The sequence below is a fragment of the Vulpes vulpes genome, chromosome 9 (assembly GCF_048418805.1).
Source record: "Vulpes vulpes isolate BD-2025 chromosome 9, VulVul3, whole genome shotgun sequence".
NCBI classification, from domain to species: Eukaryota; Metazoa; Chordata; class Mammalia; order Carnivora; family Canidae; genus Vulpes; species Vulpes vulpes.
The window spans coordinates 55,200,569-55,225,835 of NC_132788.1; the positions used below are offsets into that span (position 1 = coordinate 55,200,569).

A 25,267-nucleotide genomic window follows, 5' to 3' on the forward strand; every position below is an offset into this window, starting at 1 on the left:
TTATTTCTATGAACTAGCAATGAACACTCCAAAAATGAAATTGAGAAAACAGTTCCATTCCAATAGTATCAAAAAGAAGAAGAGGAGCACCTGGGTGACTCAGTTAAGCATCCAACTCTATCTCAGCTCAAGTCTTTATCTTAGAATCACAGTTCAAGCCCTGCATTGGGCTCCACTCTGGGCATGAAGCCAACTTAAGGAGAAATATATAAATACATTTAACTCCCAAACTGTGAGAATTATATGCAGAAAACTATAAAACACTCCCGAGAGTTAAAGATCTAAATAAATGGAGATATATTCCTTGATTATGTATTCAAAGACTCAGTGTGGTTAGGATAGCAAATGTCCCCAAATTGAGCTATATATTCAATACAACCCTTATATTGCAGCATTGTTTTTATTTCTATTTTTATGTTTTGAGTCTTAAATCTTTTAAAAATTTTTAAAATTCCAGTATAGTTATAATGTTATATTAGTTTCAAGTGTACAATATAGTGATTCACCAATTCTCAACAAGATGAGTATACTTACTCTTAATCCCCTTCACCTATTTCACCCATCCCTCCACCCCCCTCCCCTCTAGTAACCATGTTTGTTCTCTATAATTAAAAGTCTGTTTGAGGGGTTGTCTCTTTTTTTTTCCTTTGTCTATTTTCTTAAAATCCATGTATGGGTGAAATCATATGGTATTTGTCTTTCTCTGACTTATTTTCCTTAACATTATACTCTATAACTTGTTGCAAATGGCAAGATTTCCTTTTAATGGCTGAATAATATTCCATTGCATATATATATATACCCATTCATCCATCAGTAGACACTTTGGGCTGTTTCCATAATTTGGGTATTGCAAATGGCAAGATTTCCTTTTTATGGCTGAATAATATTCCATTGCATATATATATATATATATATATATATATATATATATATCCATTCATCCATCAGTAAGACACTTTGGGCTGTTTCCATAATTTGGGTATTGTAAATAACCAACATTGTTTTTTTTTAATTGACAAGTTGATTCTAAAATTATGTGAAAACATAAGGGATGTAGAATAACCAAAACAATTTTGAAAAAGAAGAAAGTTTGATGATTTAACTCCTTTTAAAAACCTATTGTAGAGCTATAGTAATTCAGATATATTGGTTTTGGCTTAAGGACAGGCACCTAAATCAATAGAACAGAAATGAGAGTCTAGTAATACATTTTTATATTTATAATCAATTGGTCTTTGACAAAGGTGTCAAGGCAATTCAGTGGGGAAAGATGAACTTTTCAGCAAATATGCCAAGACAATTAGATATCTATATGCAACCAATTTTTAGCCCATTACCTCACACCACAGCAAAAAATTTTTAATTTTAAAAAAAGGAAAAAAAAACACAAAAATCTCAATATGGATCCCAGACTTAAGAGAACATAGGAGAGAATGTAGTGACTTTGGATTAGCAAAGATAGGAAACTAAAAGCATGATCCATAGAGGAAAAGTGTTGGATTGGATTTTATTAAAATTTTTTAAATTTTGCACTTCAAAGGGCAACATTAAGAAAAAGAAAAAGACATGCCAGAAACTGGGAGAAAATATTTACAAATCATATATCTGATAAAAGATTTGTATTCAGGAGGTGCCTGGGTGGCTCAGTTGGTTGAATGTCCAATTCTTGGTTTTGGCTCATGTCATGATCTCACAGTTGTGGGATCAAGCCCCACATCAGGCTCTGCACTCAGTGTGGAGTCTGCCTCAGATTCTTTCTCCCTCTCCCTCAACCCCTCCCCACTTGCTCTATCTCAAATAAATAAATAAAATACTAAAAAAATATATTTGTAAGGGTGCCTGGGTGGCTCAGTCAGTTAAGCATCTGACCCCAGCACCTTGGGAACGAGCCCCACATCGGGCTCCCCGCTTAGCAGGGAGTCTACTTCTCCCTCCCTCTACTCTTGTATGCTCTCTCTCTCTCTCCCCACCGCAAATAAAATCTTTTATAAATATATTTGTATTTAGAATATAAGTAACCTATAAATAATTTTGGCAACTCAATAAGAAAACATTCCAGTTTAAGATGAACAAAAGGGTTGAATAGACATTTCATGTAAGAAGAGGTATGCCTATCTGGTAAGCACATGAAAAGATGATGATTTCTCATCAAAAACCATACAAGCAAATAGACAGTGAAAAAACATTTTTAAAGTGTTAAAAGAACTGTCAGCTTGGAATTGTATGGAATGAAAATATTTTTCAGAAGTGGAAACAAAATACTTTCAAGAAAACTAAAATACATGGGAATAGATTTACTTTACAAGAATTTATTCTAGCAAGTATCAAGTAGATTTACCCAAAAGAATTGTTTAAGGAAGTTTCTCAGTCAGAGGGAAATGATGACAGAAGGAATGTGGGAACATGAGGAATGAAATAAAACCAATAGAAATGGTAAATATCTGGATAAGTATAATATAAAATTCTTTTCCTTTTAGGTTCATTAGAATGCCTTTAGTGATTGAAAGTAAAAAAAAAAACATTTTCTGATGGGGTTTTCAATGTGTAATGTATGAGACATATTTATATAGCATGAAGAGGGAAGAGTAACAAGACTTAGAAGGTGGCAAGTTTTCTGCATTCCACTTACAGTGGCAAAATATTGATTCTAGATAGACTATGAAATGCTCAGTGATTTGTTAATCCCCAAACCAACCACTGGAAGAACTATAGTTAGGGATATAGCCAAATTACAATGAATACATTAAAATAGAAAACTAAAAAATGTTCAAGTAATCCAAGAGTAGACAAGGGGAAAAAAAAGAATTACAGCAAAGAGCAGAGGGAATAAACAGAATACAGACAATAAAATGATAGACCTTATTTCAGCCGTAAAAATACTTACCTTAAATGCAAATGGTATAATGATACCAATCAGAAGACAGAAACTGTCAGGATGGATTAAAAATAGAATGATCTAATAATATGCTGCCTACAAGAAATCCACTACAACTATAATGATGTAGATAATTTGAGAGTAAAAGGATACGGAAAAAAAGTATATGATGCAAAATTAATGAAGCGAAAGCTGGAGTGGCTATATTCATGTCAGAGTAAACTTCAGTGGAAGGAAAATTACCAGGGACAAAGAAGGAGATTACATAATGATAAAATGATTGATTTATCAAGAAGACATAAAACAGTAAATATGTATGCATGTAACAATAGAACTTCCAAATACATGAAGGAAAAACTGACAGAACTGAAATAGACAACAAAGATTTATTTCAACATTCCTCTCTCAGTAATAAACAGATACTTAACTATACAGAATAAACTGGTGGTTACCAGAAGGGAGGCGGGGGCTTGGGTTAAATAGGTGATGGGGACTGAGGAGTGCACTTGTCTTGATAAGCACCAGGTGTTGTATGGAACTATTGAATCACTATTATTATATACCTCAAACTAATATTACATGTATGTTAACTAGAATTTAAATAAAAACTAAAAAAAAAAAGAAAGTATGTTGAGCTGAATGAAAATATATAAAAGGGATGCTTGGGTGGCCCAGCAGTTGAGTGTTTTGCCTTTGGCTCAGGGCGTGATCCCAGAGTCCCAGGATTGAGTCCCACATCAGGCTCCCTGCACGGAGGCTGCTTCTCCCTATGCCTTTGCCTCTGCCTCTGTGTGTGTGTGTGTGCCTCATGAATAAATAAGTAACATCTTTAAAAAAAAAAGAAATGTATAAAAAATTATAGAATGCTGCAGAAGTAGTGCTTGGAAGTTAGTTTGTAGCATTGAGTGTTTACATTAAAAAAGAAGAAAGGTCTCAAATCTCTAAACACTCACCTTAGGAAATTAGAAAAAAAAGAGCAACGTAAATCCAAATCAAGCAGAAGGAAAGAAATAAGAGAAGAAAACAATGAAATTGAAAGCAAATAAATAAATATAGAGACAATGAAACCAAAGCTGTTTCTTTGAAAAGGTCAATACAATTGATAAACTTCTAGCAAGAGTGACAAAAAGAGAAATGAGGTGCAAACTACCAATATCAGAAATGAGAAAAGGCATGTCACTACAGTCTCCACAGACATTAAAAGGGTAATAGAGCAGTGCTACTAACAACTCTACACACATATATTCAACAACTTTAATGAAATGGACGAATTCCTTAAAAACCACAAACTATATAAAGCCACTCAAGATGAAATCAGTAACTCAAAACTATTAAATGCATTGAATTTTTAGTTTATAACACTCCAAAAAAAAATAAGGTGTCAGACTTAGAAGTTTTCACTGGTAAATTTAATCAAACACTTAAGAAAGAAATAACTCCAATTCTGTGACTTCTTTCAGAACAAATAGGAGGAAACACTCAACAACTCATTTTATAAGGCAGCATTACCTAATCTGAAACCAAGATTGTACAGAAAAAGAAAAATACAGACCAATATCCCTCATGAACATAGACACAAAATCCTTGGGGTGTCTGAGTGGATCAGTCGGTGAAGCATCTGCCTTTATAGCTCAGGTCATGGTCCCAGGGTCCCGGGGTGGAGCCCCATGTGGGGGGTACAGTGTTCCTGGCTCAGCAGGGAACCTGCTTCTCCCTCTCCTCCCTCACCCTGCTCATTCTCTTTCTCTCTCTCTTTCAAATAAATAAATAAATAAAATCTTAAAAAGAAATCCTCAAGAAAGTATTGGCAAGTTCAACCCAGCAATATATAAAAAGAATAACACACCACAACTAAAAATGAGTTTTATCCTGGGAATGCAAAATTGGTTCAATATTCGTAAATTAATCAGTGTAATCTACCATATTAAGTATATAGAAGAAACCACATAATCACATCAATTAATACAGAAAAATCACTTGAAAAAATATAACACCCATTCATGATTAGAAACTCCCAGCAAACTAGGAAGAAAAGGAACTTCCTCAACTTCTCAATCTGTTAAAGGGGACCTGTGAAAAAGTTACAGTTAACATTATTTTTTTTTGAGATTTTTATTTATTCATAAGAGATACACAGAGAGAAAGAGAGGCAGAGACACAGGCAGAGGGAGAAGCAGGCTCCATGCAAGGAGCCTGATGCAGGACTCGATCCCGAGACTCCAGAATCACGCCCTGGGCCAAAGGCAGGTGCTAAACCGCTGAGCCACCCAGGGATCCCCCAAGTTAAAATTATTCTTAATGGAAAAATTGAAAGCTTTTCTCCTAAGTTCATGCATAAGATAAGGATGTCCACTATGATATTCAACATCATACTAGGAATCTTAATGCAATAAGGAAAGAAAAAGAAACAAAAGTTAGGCAAAAGAAAAATAAAATTCCATTTTCAAATGACATCTACATAGAATTATCTGTGCAGAAAATCTCAAAGAATCTATTTTTTAAATTCTTAGAATTAATGACTTTAGTGTTGCCAAAGAATACAAAAGGTCCATCTTATTGCTATGCAATAGCAAAGTACAAAAAATTAAAACTATTTGCAATTGCTCCAATGAAAATGAAGTATATAAGAAGATATATAAATCTAACAAAACATGTACAAGACCAAAATGATAAAATTATAAAATACTGATGAAATCAAAGAGGATTGGAAGACTCAAACTAGGAAAATGTCATTTCTCTCCAAATTGATCTATAAACTTAATGTGATGCCAATCAAAATGCCAAGAATTCTTTTGTAGCTATAGACAATCTGGTCTAAGATTTATATGGGAAGACAAACTAGAGTAGCTAAAACCATTTTGGAAAAGAATAAAGTTGAAAGAATCATACTGATGGTAAGGTTTTCTATAAAGCTAAAAAGACTGTGTGGCATTTACACAAAGATGATAGGTCGATCAATCGATCTATGGAATGGAATACAGAGTCCAAATCAAAACCACAATGAGATGCCACCTCGTACCAGTCAGAATGCCTAAAATTAACAAGTCAGGATATGACAGATGTTGGCATCGATGCAGGGAAAGTGGAACCCCCTTACATTGTTGGTAGGAATGCAAACTTCGTGCAGCCACTCAGGAAAATGGTATGGAGGTTCCTCAAGAAATTAAAAATAGAGCTGCCCTATGACCCAGCAATTACACTACTAGGTATTTATGCAAAGGATGCAAACATAGTGACTCAAAGGAGCACAGACACCTCACTGTTTATAGCAGCAATGTTCACAATAGTCAAAGTAGGAAAGAGCCCAGGTGTCCATCAACAGATGAATGGATAAAGAAGATGTGATATGTGTGTATGTGTACATATATTGGAATATTACTCAGCCCTCAGAAAGGATGAAATCTTACCATTTGCAACAACATGGACAAACTAAAAGGTATTAGGCTAAATGAAGTAAGTCAATCAGAGAAAGACAAATATGATTTTTCACTCATTCACTCATATTTAAGAAATAAAACAAATGAACATAGGGGAAGGGAGGGAAAAATAAAATAGGAAGAAATCAGAGAAGAAGACAAACCATAAGAGACTCTTAACTCTAGGAAACAAACTGAGGGTTACTGGATGGGAGGTGGGGGGGCATGGGGTAACTGAGTGATGAGCATTAAGGAGGGCACGTAATGGAATGAGCACTGGGTGTTATATGCAAATGATCAATTGCTGACCTCTACCTCTGAAACTAATAATACATTATATGTTAATTGGTTTTAGATAAGTAAAGAATAAGGAAGTGTCTTTAATATATCTGTTAGTGTAAGACTGCTGGTAATGGATTCTCTTAACTTTTGACTGTCTGCAAGTGGCTTTATTTTGTCTTCGTTTTTGAAGCAAATTTTTTGCTGGTTATAGAATTCTAGGTTGGTAGCATATTTTCCTTTTAGCACTTTAAATATGACAGTCTGTTGCATCTGACTTTCATAGTTTCTGTTTAAAAACCCATAGCCTTATTGTGGGTCCTTTGAAGGTAATGTGTCCTTTCTTTCTGGCTTTCCTTTAAGACTTTCTCTTCACCTTTGTTTTCAGCAATTTCAATAAGATCTGCTTAAGTGTGATTTTTTAAAAAAGATTTTATTTATTTATTCCTGAGAGACACACACAGAAAGAGAGAGAGAGAGAGAGAGGTAGAGACATAGCAGAGGGAGAAGCTCGCTGCAAGAAGCCTGATGTGGAACTTGACCCCGGGATCATGCCCTGAGCCAAAGGCAGACACAACTTCTGAGCCACTCAGGAGTCCCAAGTGTGATATCTTTGGTTTTGTTCTGTTTGGTGTTCACTGAGCTTTTGGAATTTATAGATTGATGTTTTCATCAGTATGGGGGAAGTCTTCAGCTGTTATCTTGTTGAATGTTGCTTCTACTTTATTCTCTCCCTTCTTTCCTTCTGTGAGACTCTAATTAGCTATATGTTAGACCTTTAGATGTAGGACATGATCTTATCTTGACTCTCCTCTCATATGTTTTTCTTCCTATACTTTAGATTGAATATTTTTTACTGAGCTATCTTCAGATTCACTTATTCCATCTTCTGTGTCCAAACTGCTGTTAACTACCCCATCAGTTCTAATTTTCAGATGTGATTTTTTTTTTTTGTTTCCAGAACATGCACTGTATTTTTTTTTCATGGATTCCAATTCTTTGGTGAATTTCTCTAATTTTTTTTTCATTCCTTTTTGTCCATCTTTTCCTCTATTTTATCCCATTAATCAGTTATTTTATTGGTCCGCTAATTCCAATATTTGGATAATTGATGAGTCTGCTTCTATTAATGTTTTCTTCCTAGTCCTATTTCCCTGCCTACTCACATGTCTAGTAGTTTTTCATTATATGCTGAACAATGGGAAAGCACCAAAAAGGTTCTCAGTGCTGTCCTTCCACCAGAGAAGATTCTGCCTTTTATTGGTAAGACAGAGCAAGGGACTAGTCACTTCAATCCAGTCAAAGGTTGAGCTGGGCCAGGGCTGGGTAACACTCAATATACCTGTTGTTTGTCCCTGTTCCCTGGTCATGGTTCTTTTAGGCTTTGGACTGAGAACTTCATGGATCTCATGCCCTCTCTCCTGAAAGACTGTGGGGATTCAGTTCTTCCCTTCAGATTATTTTTAGCTTTGCTCATTAGCTTTCCTGAACAGCTTCAAAACTTGACAATATCTCAAAAGAGAGACCTCTCTTGGTTTGTGGCAGGACCCCTCACTTTAGTCAGTTTTGGCCTTCTACATGCCATGAAACTCTGGGAGATTTTCCTCTGACCATTAAAACTATTTGGCCCAGAATCCCAAATTGCCTCGATAACTCAGCATTTTTGAGTAAGAAACTGACCACAGGTGGGAAGTTCCTCTTTGCAGATCCTCTAGTTTTCAGTCTGTCACACCAGCCCCACACAACTCCCCCCACCCCCTGCCCATTTTATCCTTCCCTCACTAGAGTCCCTCTGCCTGTGTCCAGTCCAGTTCTTTGCCTTGATACAGAATTAGCACATATCCCAGGTTCAGATAATGGCCCAGAAAGGGCTCTTTCTTCTCTGGAATTTTAGTTCATTTGATCCTTATTATTTCCACACCTCTCTAACATCTTTTAAAATGTGATTTTTTTTTCAACCTACCCATTTTTCTCTAGTTCCTTAGGGTCACTAGCCTGCCTAGACCTACTACTACATCTTACCAAGAAATTGAAAAATGATTGCTGTACTTCATTTTTTTAGACACAATTCTTTTTGTATGATATGTTTGTTTTATGATTTTATAAAGGGAAAAAAGGGAAAGAATAAGATCTCAGGGTAAGTACCTTATTCAAACTTACAGTCATTAAATGCATACTAGTCATCTGACAACAAAGCCTTACTTTCTACCTTCCTTATAGCACAGTTACTGATTTCGATCCTGCCATTCAATGAAGGCTGCTTCAGTAGCCATCATCAGGCATTTACAGAGGCCCTTAGGGAAGTACCTGGTTCTGTCTCTACCTTGAGTCAGCCGAGGGTGGGGGTCAGTAACCCCACTGAGTTATATATTAGATGGTGCTGGCCTGCAACTCTGCCTTCAAGATTAGGGCTTTAAGGTTTCACTATTTCCTTATCTCTTGCCAAAAATCATGAGCTAGACTCTCTACGGAGGCTGACTTAGGAAATCTGGTTAACCAATATGTAAGCATGTAATTTCTGTGAGGTTTTTTCATAACTGGGAGAATGAGATAAAGCAGAAACTCACATACTCTAGCCAAGGTCATGACATCTTGTCTATAAGTCCTGAATTAATGGGATCCGTAGGGCCTTCTCACAAAATTCAAGTTGAGAAACAGAATGGTTGAATGTTTGAGGTTAAAATTCTAACTGGGTCTTTGAAGAAATTCTCACTCTTTAGAGACTGAAGCAAGCAAGGTCTCTGCTTCTTTCCATTACCTGCATTTTAGTCACTACACAATTGATGTATGAGCTGGATGGTTTAACCAGAGAAAGGAAAGGAGCTGAAAACTCAAATTAGCTCATTTGCCCTCTGACATAATAACTTTTATAAGTGGTTTGCCAGGGCAGTAGCTAAATTACGGCTTGGGTAAAATGTGAGTTTTGTTATCTATGCTTGCTTTCTTCCCTTTTAGCATGAGAATTTAAGAATTGGCTTTATAGTTTAACCTTTTGGGTTTGGATAAGAACATAATGTGGGGATCCCTGGGTGGCGCAGCGGTTTGGCGCCTGCCTTTCGCCCAGGGCGCGATCCTGGAGACCCGGGATCGAGTCCCGCGTCGGGCTCCCGGTGCATGGAGCCTGCTTCTCCCTCTGCCTGTGTCTCTGCCTCTCTCTCTCTCTCTCTCTGTGACTATCATAAATAAATAAAAAAATTAAAAAAAAAAAAAGAACATAATGTGATTTTTGTTATATTTGTAGTTTTTAAATTTTGTTTATTGCTGCCTAAACTTATAGTAATATTGGCAATATGTATAAAAATTAGAATTCCAAACCCCTTATCAGACATATGGTTTGCAGATATTTCCTCCCATTCCATAGCATGCCTTTTCACTCTGTTAATTATTTCCTTTGTTGTGCAGAAACTTATAGTTTGATGTATTCCCATTTGTTTATTTTTGTTTCTGTAGCCTGTGCTTTTGGTGTTATATCCATGGAACCATTGTAAAACCAGTGTCATGAAGCTTTTCTCCTAAGTATTCTTCTAGAGTTTTATAGTTTTATGTCTTATATTTAAGTCTGTCATCCATTTTGAGTTGGTTTTTGAGATAACGGTTCAACTGCAATTTTTTTGCATGTAGATAAGTGTTTGCAAGGATGTGAAGTAATTGGAACACTTGCATGCTGTTAGTAAGAATGCAAAATAGTGTCGTCACTATGGAAAATAGTACAGGGGCTCCTCAAAAAATTAAAAATAGGAATACTATGTGATCCAATACCCCAGAAGGGTATTTATCCAAATATTTGAAATTAGAATCTCAAAGAAATATTAGCACTCCCATGTTCATTGAAGCACTATTCAAATAGCCAAGGTGTGAAAACAACCCAAGGGTTCATTGACAGATGAATGGACAAAATGTAGCATGTACATGCAATGGGATACTTCATCCTTAAAAAAAGAAGGAAATTCTGTAATATGCAAAAATATGGTGAACCTTGAGGATATTATGCTAAGTGAAATAAGCCGGTCACAGAAAGACAAAAATGGCATGCTTTCACTCATCTGAGTGTCTAAAAGTAAAATTCTCAGAATCAAAAGTGGAATGGTGTTGCTAAGGACTGGGGGAGGTGGAAATGGGGGTTTTTAATCAATGGGCATAAAGTCTCAGTTAGCAAGATGAATATGGTATAGAGAGCTACTGTACAACACTGTATCTAGAGTCATTGTACATTGAAAACTGTGTTAAGAGAATAGATCTCATGTCAAGTATTCTTACCACAATAAAGTTTTTAAAAATTAAAAGAACAAAACATGCCCTGAGCTAAGAAATTTGTAAAGGGATAGGGGAAACAGGAAACACACGTAGTAAGGAAAGAAAATATGGTGTAGAAATTTAAAATTTGCAGTGAGGAAAGTGGGACGAAGGAGGTAGCAGGGCCTGGGCTAGTGAGGAAGAAGAAGCATTGAGAGCCTTAGGAATAAAAAACAGTTCTTAGGAACTTGATGAATGAAAATGAGCAAAATTTGGCCTTTCTGAATTGAGGGGAATAATAATTTAGTGGAAGGTAAGGCTTTCTTTCTAAATTGCAGTCAAGGTTCAATTGAGTAATACTGATGTCAGATAGACTAATAATTTTCATTGTAGAGATACTGTATTTTCTTATACTATAATTTGATTCAACAAATACTTATTGGCCATATGATATGTCAGACCCTGGGCTTAATGCTGAGGATCTAGAAATGAAAGACACACTCTATGCCCAGGAGGAACATGTGGACAAGAATATTTCTTACTTACATGTAGGAATGGTTGACTGGTCAGAGACACTCTGAGCAAAGTTAGGGCTGTGGACAGTTTAGTGTTTGTTACAAAGAAAGTAGGTTGCTGTCAACTTTAGAAGTGTGGTTTGTATTCATTATTGAGGCAGGGATGGGTCAAGTCAGTCTTAATAGAGGAGTCAGTGGAGCTAATCAGCTGCCAATTGGCTCCCTTTCAGAATCTGCAGCTCCATTTGACTGATTGGTTCTAGAAACACATTCACTGAAGCAAGTTGTCATTGATTGATTAATCAGGTTGAAAACTACTTCTGATATTGATCTGTTACCATGTCTATAGAACAACTAGGCTTTTCCTAGGAGTGTGGAACTTTGATGTATTCTCATTTTCCCCTTCTAGTCTTTTATTAAGCTAAGCAACAGGAGACACCATTGGGTTTGTTCAGATGCTCTCCACTATTGTTGATTCTTCTTGAAGACAAGGTTTTACCTGTGGGCCTGATTTTTAATTTGCTTGTTGATTAGCATGAGGATTAGCATGAGTTTGTCCTGCTTTTGTTTTGTTTTGCTTTTAAAGATTTTAGGGCAATAAGGGAAGGGAGAAGAAATGTGTGGGAAATATCAGAAAGGGAGACAGAACATAAAGACTCCTAACTCTGGGAAACGAACTAGGGGTGGTGGAAGAGGAGGAGAGTGGGGGGTTGGGGGTGAATGGGTGACGGGCACTGAGGGGGGCAGTTGACAGGATGAGCACTGGGTGTTATCCTGTATGTTGGTAAATTGAACACCAATAAAAAATAAATTTATTATTAAAAATAAAAATAAAAAAATAAAGATTTTAGGGCATCCCGGGTGGCTCAGCGGTTTAGCACCGCCTTTGGCCCAGGGCTTGATCCTGGAGGATCAAGTCCCATATCAGGCTTCCTGCAGGGAACCTGCTTCTCCCTCTGCCTGTGTCTCTTCTGCCTCTCTCTCTGTGTTTCTCATGAATAAGTAAATTCTTTTTTTATTTTTTAAAAGATGTTATTTATTTATTCAGTAGTTCAAATGGAAAGAACACATTCCAGACTGTAGCCACGGCTGACCCTTGAGGTTTGATATGAGTTGTCAATGTTGTGCCCAAGATTGCGAATCCGAGAAACCACCAAGGAGCCAACACCGAAGCAAACACACGAGGGTTTATTTACAAGCTCGGGCTTGGGTCCAAGTGCACCCGACACAGCGGAGCAGGGACTTGGACCCCGAGACTAAGAGGCGTAGCAGCTCTATAGGGGCCAGTGGCCCATGGGATACGCAGATAGTTGCACAGTCATGTCAGTCCACACGCAGGTGGCCGATTGAATTACATCTTACCCTATAGTATCCACTTGAGCTGGCCTATTACTTTGGTCAGAATAGGCACACAGTTTTGGTGGGCACAAAGCAGGGTTACATTGTTATGAGCCGATTTCCAATTAGGGTGTGCCCAGCCGCTTGACTAGGGTGGGGCAGCGCCTTAAGCAATAAGCAGGTTATGTGGGGGTCATACAGGAGATGGTGGGTGTAGCACAAAGTGGAATCAGTCCTGCTCTGCTTGTCCAGGGGTAGGGGATTTTTGTTAAATTTCCTGGGTCCCACAGTCAAGGTGTTAGAATATTAGCTTCAGTTAACATCTGTGCCAAATTCCTGCGGAAATATCTTTGAAAAGTGTCTTGGCACAGATAATGAATTTAGATGAAAATGACTCCTGGAATTATGGCAAACTAACCAAGAGGCATATTAGCCGGGTATTGGATAGTTTTTTCTCGGAGGTTAACAATTGCCTTCTTAACATAAAAATACAGGAAAAGGGGATCCCTGGGTGGCTCAGCAGTTTAGCACCTGCCTTTGGCCCAGGGCGCCATCCTGCAGTCCCGGGATCAGGATCGAGTCCCACGTCGGGCTCCCGGTATGGAGCCTGTTTCTCCCTCCTCCTGTGTCTCTGCCTCTCTCTCTCTATGTCTATCATAAATAAATAAATCTTTAAAAAAAAATACAGGAAAAGATACAGCTTGATTGTTTGCTTAAGTGACTCCACTGTTCACTCAGTTACGTGTCTATATTATGAGTTTTCCATACTGTAGTAGGCACAACTTCTTGGAGAGCTTAAAAGAATTTAAAGAGCCTATATAAGCCTTATGAGTAAATGAGACTCTATTGAAAACCCAGGTACTTAAAACGGATTTTCATTTTGTTTTTTTTTTTTTCTGAGGGCTCTCTCAAGAGTGTAGCCATTTTCACTGGGACGTGCAGAAAGGAGAGGTCATGGGTTTAATGGCAGAACCAACTGAAACTCTCAGGGAAGAGACCAGTGGGTGCTGTGGAAAGCCATGCATTTTTAAATGCTTGATTTTTTAAGGGCAATCTTTTGTCATTTGTACTGTGAAAGCTCATTACAAGAAGATAGTTAAGCTACTTTAACCCAAAATATATCCTAATCTTCAAAAACACTGTCTTTTAAATAGGTAGCTTAAAAAATTTAGGTTAATACATCCCAGTACTGTGAGAAAAAAATGTTAACTCCTTGTTTTCAAGGTTTAAAATCATATTTTTATGGGTAATAATGAAGGAGATGAATTAAATGGAGACTCCTATTAGTAAAGTTTTAAGAAAAATTGAACCTTCTGGGTTCTATCTTATTAAACCCTAGTCATGAGCTCTTGTTGAGTATTGGTATTACCAAAAAAATTTTGATTTTAAATATGGTACCAGGGATTCTCTTTGGAAAAAAGCTTTTGTGAAATAACCTAGCAAATATTTTAGATCTCCTACTATTAGTTATGCTTTTGAATTAATTATGCTTGCTTCTGAAATGACAATGGATACTCATAAATATGGATTTCTAGCAAGTGTTATTAAAAAGTCAAATTGTATTCAGAAGTTGCTTCAGCTTGATAGGTCAAGAAAATCAAATGTAGAAAATGAGCACCAGCATCTGTTTGTGGAAATATTTAGACCTTTCCCAACCTGGCCCCAGCCTGCCTATGTAGCCTCATCTCCTCATCTTCTTCCCTCCCAACCCCATGAATCCTAAACCCCAGTTCCAGCCACAGGAACTGACAGTCATTAACTGCACACAACTTCATTCTGTACCTTTGATTACTCTCCTCCCTCTGCTTTTAATGCCTCTTATCTGTTTAGCTAACTCCTACACACCCTTCAACATCCAGCAAAAAATGACCTTGGTGATTGTGTCACCACTGGGTCAGGGTTAATTGCACTGGTTCCCTGCAGCACACTACTCTGAGTCTGTCACTGCCCTCCTCACACTAAACTCAGACCACCTTGGGGAAGACGTCTTGTCTCTTTCGTGTCTGTGTCCCTTCCAAGAGTCAGCCCAGGACCTGGCTTCTGTGATAGAACGTTGGTAAATATTGCTTTACTGAAATGATGTCTCTCATCTCTGTAGCCTATCCTGTTCTGCTACCCTATAAAAAGCCACAGAAATAATCAGAGTTACAGGTACTATGGGTAATTTTTTAAAGTAGGACTTTTCATTTCCCTGTCTGGGGAGCCAGCCAACAAGAAGTCTTCCCACACAGCTAATGCCCCAAACCATTGGTGTCACTTTCTCCAGAAGACCACTCTGGGCCTCACTGGCATACCAAAGCAGTCACACTGTGATCTGCTTCTCAGCTGGAGTGCCACTGAGGGTGACAGAAAGGGATGTCACACAGAAAGTTCCAATTACAAGAGTAAATGCACTTCAAAGATCACTCTAGAGGTGAATGTATGAGATGAAAGAAGTTTCATTATGGCAAGATTTTGCCTTTATCTTTTTTTTTTTTTATAAAACTCTAAGCAACTTTTTAAGTGTTTCTTAAATTACCTCAGTTGTTTATTAAAAGTGGAAGCTCCCTGGCCCTCACCTTTGGAAAACTCTGAGTAGGTGGAACTTAGGAATCTAAATTATAGGAAGCATCCTGGCAGTTGTGGTATGAGTAATCGTAGGACTACACTTTGAGAAATACAAATAATGGTGAAGACAGTGAAGAGGTGGAGGGATATGCCCAGAATATTTACTACACATTCATGACACAAGCAAAGCACCAGGCCAGCTCTTAGAGGGAATGCAGAGATGAATGAGACAACCTCCCTTTCCCTGGGCGGCACTGGATAGTCAGGTACTCTAGGAGGATGGCAAGTTTATTCAAAGTATCCCAAATTCACAAATTATCAGAGCAGGCTATCAAATGTGGTCTGATCAAATTCCAGAAGTGTTCTGAACTTAGATAGACATTTCTTAAGTTCATGCTGGACAAAAAAAAGCACTATGCTTTTACAATGGCCAAAGATGTCAAATGAGGTATTCCTAATGCCATCTTTCTTAGAGAAAAGGCTTGGATTTAGAGATTCATCAGTTCAAGTGGCTTTGAACTAGACTGAATGGCTTATCCTCTTTTTTTGTGGGTGTCCATGAAATGTATTTCCAGTAAATCATGTGAAGGATTTTTTTTAAAGATTTTTAAAAGTTTATTTGAAAGAAAGAGAGAGCATACCAGCAGGAGGAGGAACAGAGGGAAAGGGAGAGAATCTCAAGCAGACTCCCTGCTGAGCAAAGAGCCCAACTTTGGGCTTGACCTCATGACCCATGAGATCATGACCTGAGCTGAAATCAAGAGTTGGATGCTTAACTGGCTGAGCCACCCAGGTGCCCCCATATGAAGTATTTTTTTTAAGGGCCACATACTGGTTTTTTTTAAAGATTTTTATTTATTTATTCATGAGAGACACACAGAGAGAGAGGCAGAGACACAGGCAGAGGAAGAAGCAGGCTCCATGCAGGAAGCCCGATACAGGACTTGATCCTGGGTCTCCGGGATCAGGTCCTGGGCTGGAGGTGGCGCTAAACCACTGAGCCACTCAGGCTGCCCATATGAAGGATTTTAGCCTTGATTATCTGGCACTCTCAAAAGAGAGCCCTGAAATAAGTACTCTAAGAGACCAAAGACTTCTTATGACTCCCAAATTGCAACTTAGCTATAGTAATTTTTACCATTGATATCCTAAAAGTTCATGGAGAGTTGGCAGTCCCACATTTCATTATGACCATTAGTTAGAAATTGTACTTTATTTAATCTGCATATCATTCTAATGCTATATTACTTATGGTTTCATATTTGCCATATGGTTTCCCAGTAGACTGTGTCTTAAGGAGAGAAAAAGAAAAAGAATCTTAAAGGTATTCTGATTCCTAGTGCAAACACAAAGTGGATATCCAAAATGTACACTGCTTAAAATTAACTAGAAGGTTAGAGTGCTTTCTATTCTGAAGTTAAAGTTGGAAGCTTTTACAATGTGAAAGATCTTGATGAACAATGATGATAATGATCTTGAAAATGAATGAGAAATATCTTTAGAGAATGTTGCCTTATCCACTGACTTACTGGTATATGTTTGCAGAAAAGCATGGTGTTCCACAGCCAAAGGATTATGCAACTACATTCTATGCTTTGTTCCTATGAAAAGAGATAAATTGCTAAAAGTCACACCAAGAGCAAGCATTTGTTCAAGAAAGTAAATCTTACGTCTGTTTTCACACGGACTGATGTATAGAGTCAGCTATATATCTATGATATATTGTGACAACAGGTCTTATTGTTACTCCTGAATCCTTAAGAAAGTGTTTAATTACATTTGGTATCTTCAATTAACTAAGGCAGAGAATAACATATGTTTTAAAACATCATAAAAGAATAGAATGTGTTATCTTCAACTAGTTTATCCTAATTAATAGAGGTGATCATTTTTTTTATCACTCTTTCTCTACTAGTTCTTGGGTAAATATGGAAATTAGCACAAAATTATGGCTTTCTGCAAATCATTTTATTTACACAAGATAAATATGCCAAAGATTAATAGTCAATAAATGTTGTTAAGATCCTTTGGAAATAGACATTATACTTAGCACCTCAGAGAATATAATGATGCATACCTTGCCTTCAAGGATTTATATCCTGTGTGTCTACATTTTTCAGCTGTGGAATATATTTGGATTCATAGTTCTCACAGGCCCCTTTAGAGAAGTACTAGCAGAGTGTTGACCTGTGTCTGGTTAGGACCAGACCAGGTTAAGAGAAGTTACTGATTCTTTAGGCAGACCAACCTGGGGGAAGAGATGAGCCCAACAACAGACTTACAAACCAACAATTTTTCCCAATACCTGGGCCAACATCCCAATATCCTTAAGAAGATGACTTTTATAAAACAACAGGAAGTGAGTTTTCAGCTCTTTGGACTCAGTGCTTGCCACATTCTGGGAAGCCAGTCATCAATTTTTGGTTTGACAAAAAAGTATAAGAAAAAGAGATAGGGTGAGGCTGAGGAGGTGATCCATGTATGCATATAATTAAATTTTTATTTTTTAACTATATAAAAAATGTTGAGGACACAGATTTGAATTAGACACTATTCTGCCCTCATGAGATTTACAATCTAATCTAACATGGAGACAAACAAAGGTAAATAAGAACAATATATTTTATAGGAATCTGATTTCTGTCTAAAGGACAGTGGAAGCCTAAAGAAAGGAATGGCCAGTTTTGTGAGAGACATGAAAGATTTCTTTTTTTAAAAGATTTTTTAATTTTTAAGTAATCTCTACATCCAAAATGGGGCTTAAATTCACAACCCTGGGGATCCCTGGGTGGCTTCGTGGTTTAATGCTGCCTTCGGCCCGGGGTGTGATCCTGGAGACCCTGGATCAAGTCCTGCATTGGGCTCCCTGCATGGGGCCTGCTTCTTCCTCTGCCTGTGTCTCTGCCTCTCTCTCTCTCTCTCTCATGAATAAATAAATAAAATCTTTAAAAATAATTCACAACCCTGGGATCGAGTCACATACTCTAGTAACTGAACCACCCAAGCACCCCTAGACATGAAAGATTTCTTGATGATGACTGTTGAACTGAGCCTTAAAAGAGAAGTAGGAGTTTATGAAGTAGAGGAGGAGGAGAGGCCATTCTAGGCAGAGACCAGCCTATGCAAAGGCCAGGAGCTGAATAGCCTCATCTGACTGGGGAACTGCAAGTAGTTCCACATGCCTGAAGCATACAGTAGTGGAGTGTGTGAGAGGAAGGTGAAGCTCCAGTCGGTGGCTGGGTCTTGTATACCTTTCAAGGAAGGGATAGACATGAGAAGTGTTGAGGAGGTGCAACCAACAGAATTGGGTGACAGATATGGAGGGCGCTAAATCAAGTTGGATAGTGGTGATATTCATATGAAGCTGAGTACCTGTGACTTGTCACATCTCTAGGTCATCCCCTAAGCTTGCTCCTACCCACTTTTCCCAGGCTCTCCCTTGTTCTCCCTATATGAGCTCAGCCTTCAGACCTGCCAGGGCCTGCAGAACAAGCTAGTGAAGAGGAACAAGGAAGGAATGAGGGAAAGACAGGCCCAGGGCCTGAAAGAACTGACACAGTGAGGCCAGACTTCACTCACATGTTGAAATACACTAATACCCAATACTAGGTCAAGACATAAAGCCCAGGGGCCATTCAGAATCAGATGGGACAGCAATTTTGTAACTGCAGATTATTTGGCACCCAAGGGCTCAGTGCCAGAACTTACTATTCAGCCGCCTACATTTCCACTTGGAAATTCCACAGTGGAAATGTAAAATGTTTCAAACACATGATTTTCCCTCCAAAATCAAGCTTTAACAAAAGGAACTTGGTCTTCCTTTTATTTGATTTTCATGGTAATGTGTTTTGAAGAGTGAATAAAATGCAGACAGATGATTATTTTCTTAGTCTGGTGAGAAAAAACTGACAAAGGACAATAAAGGGTTAGCAGGTGAAGAGAAATAACCTTATTATAAATGAGGACTCTCAGCCTATGTTCTGTGAGCCAAGACACACTGTAGACAAGCAGTGCCAGCATCACCCAGAATTTTGTAAATGGCAGAAAGGCCTTTTACAGCATCATCTGAAATTTTGTAAACAGCAGATAAGCTTTCAACCCAGTCCTCAAAGACTTTTTTCTGAAAATACCTGAGATGCCTATGTTAGACTAAGAAAGGGACAAGATCATGTCTTCTAGGGTCTTGGGCTCCACATCGGGAACTGTAAAATGAGAATTGAAAAAACTCAGCAGACAACTCAAGTGAGAACAAAATTGTCACAATCATTTTATTAGCAGTGGCTAGATTGCATTTGACATGCAAGTCAGAAAGTAGCCCATCCACTCAGATGGGTAGGCCAGCTTCACTCCCGGAAGCCTACAGATTGCAAAATCCTTTTCTGGCTTTTTAGGATGTCACCTGACAGTTTCCACCTCTCTCAGATGTTCATGACCAAATGAATTCCTCTAAATCTTGTCAGGGAGCTTTTCTCCCCACCTGATGGCTGAGGTGGAGGCTTGGCCTAATTGACAGCCCTTTGACCTTCTGGTTGTCTCTGTGCAACCTTAGAAGAAACTTTTATGGGAGATTTGATCATACAGTCAGTAAGCCATCAACTATTAACCTAGCAAATAGTTAAATTAAAGTTAAGCAAATGTCAGATTTCAGCCACTTCAGTGAACATTGGCTTACGTACCCAACAGTCTGGAACATACAGGAGGACCAATTAACATGGCCAAGTACCTACTACATGCTAGCTACCTTGTATACACAAAGTACCTAAGAACAAAGAAATTCCCACAATAATGTTTGTGAAAGGATAGACAGCTAATGTGAGTACCCTCTTACCCTTCTGTCTCATTACAGTTATGTAATAACTTCATCTTTGCCACAGCTTAAGAAATTAGCATCATCATCCTTAATTTACAGATTGAGGAAATTTAGGCTTAGAGAGATTATATGAACCCAAGTTAGTAAGTGATGATGACACAAGCATATGAACCAGGGTCTGTCTGTTTCAAAAGCCCACCTGCTTTTTCTGTGTCACAAGGGAGACTACAACAGTAAAGATACTTACTAAAGCTTGTTTCTAAAGCTTCTTCAGCAACTCAAGTAACTCTGGAAGCTTCTCAGACACAATCCCCTTCCTCTTTTGGATCCAGCCCAGGGAAGAATAGAGTAAGCCTGCCACCTGAAGGCAGCCCAGCAGGCAGAAGCAGGAAGCCAATACCATTGTAAGCAGGATGCTGTGGACCGGGAGTCCTAGGAGGGTACCAGAGAAGTGCCACTCACCCCTACCCTCAGTCAGCTGCCTGTGTGTGCACACCCACAGTCTGGAAAGAATCTATAGCAGCCAAACACAAGAAGAGTAGGTCTTAAAAAAAAATAAAAATAATAAAATTAAAAAAAAAAAAGAAGAGTAGGTCTTCATCCTTGTAGAAACAAAAACGAGGAGAGGGAGGCAATGTCCTATAATTTTCTCCCTCCCTTACCCCCCCCCCCACCAAAAAACCCCTAAGGTATATAGCTTGCATCCAAGGTCGATTTTGATTTGATTGCAAAGATTATTTCTATTCATTGGTCTATTGTGAATAAAGAAAAGTCAGGCTGAGTGATTTTTATAGCTTATAAATTAAAGATATAGAGGTATCTCATTGAAATTCTAAAGATGTACTGATCCTACCCTAGATTTCTCTCATCAAAAGAATTCTCTTGTAGTGCTGCTGCTGACTTATTAATAAAGATCACACTTTTATTTGATTATTTATCTAATCAGAATTCACCTTCAGTTTAAGCTCATTAGTCTGCTGTTACAGAGTGACGCTCTAAGTGTACTTGATGTTGGGATTACATCCAAGTGCGACGGAGAATGCACTCAGGCGTTAATGGTCAGGAGCAGAGACAATGCCCTGCCAGCCATGGCACCCTCGAGTGGAGCATGTGCCCTGTCTGCCAACCAAACAGAAAGGGCACATGTTTCAAAGAGCAGAGTAAGGACTAAACATTATAATTAAATACACTTAGTAACAGAGAAACAAAAATGGCAAGCGCTCTAATTATTTCAAAAACCAAGAGATTAATACCCATTCTTTATATGCATTATGTTGGGGAAGCTTTTCTAATGGACTTTTATTGAAACTTCCAAGTTATGTTCAGAATGCTGGTTACTTGGCATGCCCCAGCCTGACTCCCAGTGACTTGCATTTAACCTGTTTGCTTCTGCTTGTTAATAGGTCTTCCAAAGTGGTTGTAATATAATCCAGCCTAAGAATATCTCTCCTGGGTTTTGGGGAGCAGGCAACTAAATCATCTTGTTCTTACCTGATGAGTATTTGCCAGGTTTAGCTGCCGGTGATAAATCCTCTTCTTAAAAGCCGTCTTGCGCCACAAATAGTAAATTCCACTTTTTGTTGGACTAAGAAGCCTCTAGCTACCACACTGAAAGATGGCCATGGACAGCAGAGCTGTGCAGTTAACTGAGGCCAGTGTGTTCCCTCTTCTGAAACACCACAGCTCAGACTTGGCATTGTAAATGGGCTAAATTATTTATCCAATCGGATAAGAGAAAGCAGCTAAGAGCTTCCTGAGTTGATAGCCTGTCCTTGGATCCATGCTGAGACAGGAAATCAGCCAGGTTCCATCAGCAAAGAGGGGGGAGAAAAAAAAAGACTTCCTCTGAAGTCCTCTGACATCACCACTTATGCCTGGCATAAGTCCCAACCATGGTGAATATAAGCTGTTCCCATCAATCTTCTTGAATTCATTGAGCACTGTGTGTGAGGCAGTGTGAGATATAAGAGATATGAAAAGCAGCCTTTGCCTTCAATGAGCTTACGGTACATCCACTTGGACAGAGAAAGCATAGGGAGAGTTAAACTGCCCATTCTTTCATTCATTCCAGGCACACACATGGGTCAGACCCTGTGTAGGTAAGAAAGACTGAAAACTGGCAATGATGAAAACACCATCAGACTGGTACAATGTTGGACAACAGGTGTTAAGTAACAGTGAAACAAGAAATGTCATGAGACGGTATCTGATTAATTTCTCAGTACATGGTCCACACAATAAATGCCAAGAGATCAGAGCAGCTTAGTTTAGGTGTTGGATGTGGCTGCAAACAACACAGCCTTGCCCCAGTCAACATGCGGCAAGTGCAATGAATCCTCTAGGACCCTCTAAATAGCAAAGAGATTGGCTATGCAGAGCAGGGTCATCAGATTGCGTCAGCGATGGAAGGAGGCCACCCATGAGAGAAATGTCTCTCCTTCCAGGGACTTCACCTCTACTTCAGGAGCCATCCTTAGGTCAGAAAATATGGCCCCAATGCTTAAGACCTTTCACTGTGAGACTTCAGAAGAGAGAACAAATAAGATCACCTAAAACGTGTGTTTCTTATTAGAGTGGATTAGATATTCTTATACAATTACATTTCCCATGGAGAATTGTACTTAAAATCATGGTTATATAAATGATATTTCTGTTACCTGTTATAGTTTCTGGACTTCCGAGGCTAATTTGCTTTAAGTTACCTGTTACCATGTTGCCTATTTATTTACATATATGACCCTTTTCCACCGAATTAATTTCTTTTTTTTAATTAATTTATTTATTTATTTATTCATGAGAGACAGAGAGAGAGAGAGAGGCAGAGACACAGGCAGAGGGAGAAGCAGACTCCATACAGGGAGCCTGACGTGGGACTCGATCCCGGTCTCTGGAACCATACCCTGGGCCGAAGGCAGGCGCTAAACCGCTGAGCCACCCGGGTTGCCCCCACCGAATTAATTTCTTTTTTTTTTTTTTTTTTAATTTTTATTTATTTATGATAGTCACACAGAGAGAGAGAGAGAGGCAGAGACACAGGCAGAGGGAGAAGCAGGCTCCATGCACCGGGAGCCTGACGTGGGATTCGATCCCGGGTCTCCAGGATCGCGCCCTGGGCCAAAGGCAGGCGCCAAACCGCTGCGCCACCCAGGGATCCCCGAATTAATTTCTTAATGGCAAGAAACATGCCTTATTCATCTTCCTAAACTTCTTATCATTCAGCACATTGCCTTGATAAAACGGCAACCAGTGAATATCTGTTGAATGAACTATATCATTCAAAAATGGAAGACGAACTGGGCATTCCAGTTTGGAGGCTTCCTTTGACCTCAAACCTGAAATTTATCAAAGAATGGCCCTTTCTTAATGGGGAAAAGTTCATGCAACAATGCTTAAGAGAGGAATGCCTGGGTTGCTCAGCGGTTGAGCATCTGCCTTTGGCTCAGGGTGTGATCCCAGGGTTCAAGGATCGAGTCCCACATGGGGCTCCCTGCATGGAGCCTGCTTCTCCTTCTGTGTCTCTACCTCTCTCTCTCTTCGTCTCTCATGAATAAATAAATAAAATCTTTAAGGAAAAAAAAAACAGTGCTTAAGAGGAAGAGACGGGCTTACAATGATGAGGAACAGGAAGGACACATCCCTACTGGCAGGTCAGCGAAGTCATTGCTAACAAAAAACTGAAAGACAGATGTCAGGGTTGAGTTGTCCTCATATTCAAATGTGAAATTCTTATCCTAGAGGCTCATTGTGTGAACCGGAGTTGGATGTTTCAGAACATAAAGCCTGCAGTGGAATCAGCTTCATGCATAAGCGCAAAAGATAGAACCCTCTGGGGAAAAAAAGATATTAAATTTGGGTATGGAGTACAGAGCAGACATCACTATTGCTTAGAAATTATCAGAGAAGTAGCACCAGGCAAGAAAGAGAAAAGTCAGAGGCCCATAAATATGTGATACAAACTGTAGGAGGAAGGGGGTGCTTGCCACAGAAAAGTTGCAATTCTTGATCATCTCATTTCTGTTTATCATTCTCTATAGGTGGAATTGGCTGTGTAGGTCGAGACAAAGGCCAGGTTCGAAAGTGCCTTGATGTGGTGGAGATCTATAACCCTGATGGGGACTTCTGGAGAGAGGGCCCACCTATGCCAAGTCCCCTACTCTCCCTTCGAACCAATTCTACCAATGCAGGAACAGTGGATGGGAAGCTCTATGTCTGCGGGGGATTCCACGGAGCAGGTATTGATTCAATTTTAAATGCTTTATAACTTCCCTCGGCATTGACTTTAGAGTTTAGTGACTGAGTACCTCACCAAAGCTCTGATCTTGGGTTTCCATGTCTGCAAAATGGAGTTGCTACCTCCACAGGCTAGTAAGAATTAAATGAGATCTAGTTTATAATATGTCTGGCATATAGCAGTCACTCAATAACTATTAATTGAATATGAAGAGTCAAGAAATGGGAGAAGCAAGTCTAATCCTGATTGCAGGGCTAAGAGGAGATTTGAAAACATGAAGAACAGGTAGAAATAGAATAATGAACAGAAGTGTTGGGGTTTAGCACTGTCTTTATTGACCAAGAGATCCTGCCCTAAGAGGACGCTCTTATTCCTTCTCCACTATTACCATTTAAAATAAATTGCTTTAAATCATTTCTAGAATAATACCTATTGTATATATCTATTACTACATTTAGTTCCCATGTATCAAATTGTACCATCTTTGCAATACACAGTATGGATTTATAATTTTTAACATAACAGGGAAATTTTTAAATATACACAAATCTAATGAGCAGCTCTCTCCAAAGCTTGAGTAGTTGCATCAATAAATAAGGCAGAATGCAGTTGTATTAAGATGACTAACTGTTCAATTCTAACCTAATAGAAGCAGTAGGCCAGTACATATTCATGAAAAGCATGCCTTGAGAGCACTTAAAATTTGGAAGGGTGCCAGATTAAAATAAAGCTGACACTGAAGCAAAGCAAAGGCTTTTATAAGCCCACCTTAATTTTTAATGCACACCATTATATGTAAGTTAAAGAATAAAGTTATCATTATGAACTAAAAGAGACGGGAGATAAATGAACCCAATACAATGAGTGGGCCTTATTTAGTTCGGATTCAAACAAATCCTCTGCAAAAAGATATTTTTCAGATAATCTGGAAAATTTTAATATGGACTGGAGTATTAGATGATAGTAGGGAATTGTTCATTGTTAGGTTATAATAATAATGGCATTGTGGTTTTGTATAAA

At 38.6% G+C, this 25,267-nt stretch overlaps 1 protein-coding gene across 2 annotated transcripts in view; it reads left to right on the forward strand.

The window, feature by feature from the left end:
- KBTBD12 (kelch repeat and BTB domain containing 12) overlaps positions 1 to 25,267 on the forward strand; it is a 75,688-nt gene that overhangs the window by 24,729 nt on the left and 25,692 nt on the right. For both annotated transcript variants that reach the window (XM_025991592.2, XM_072720144.1), the window contains exon 6: positions 24,051 to 24,248. In XM_025991592.2, coding sequence (XP_025847377.1) covers positions 24,051 to 24,248 — 198 coding nt within the window. The remainder of the gene's footprint in view (positions 1 to 24,050; positions 24,249 to 25,267) is intronic.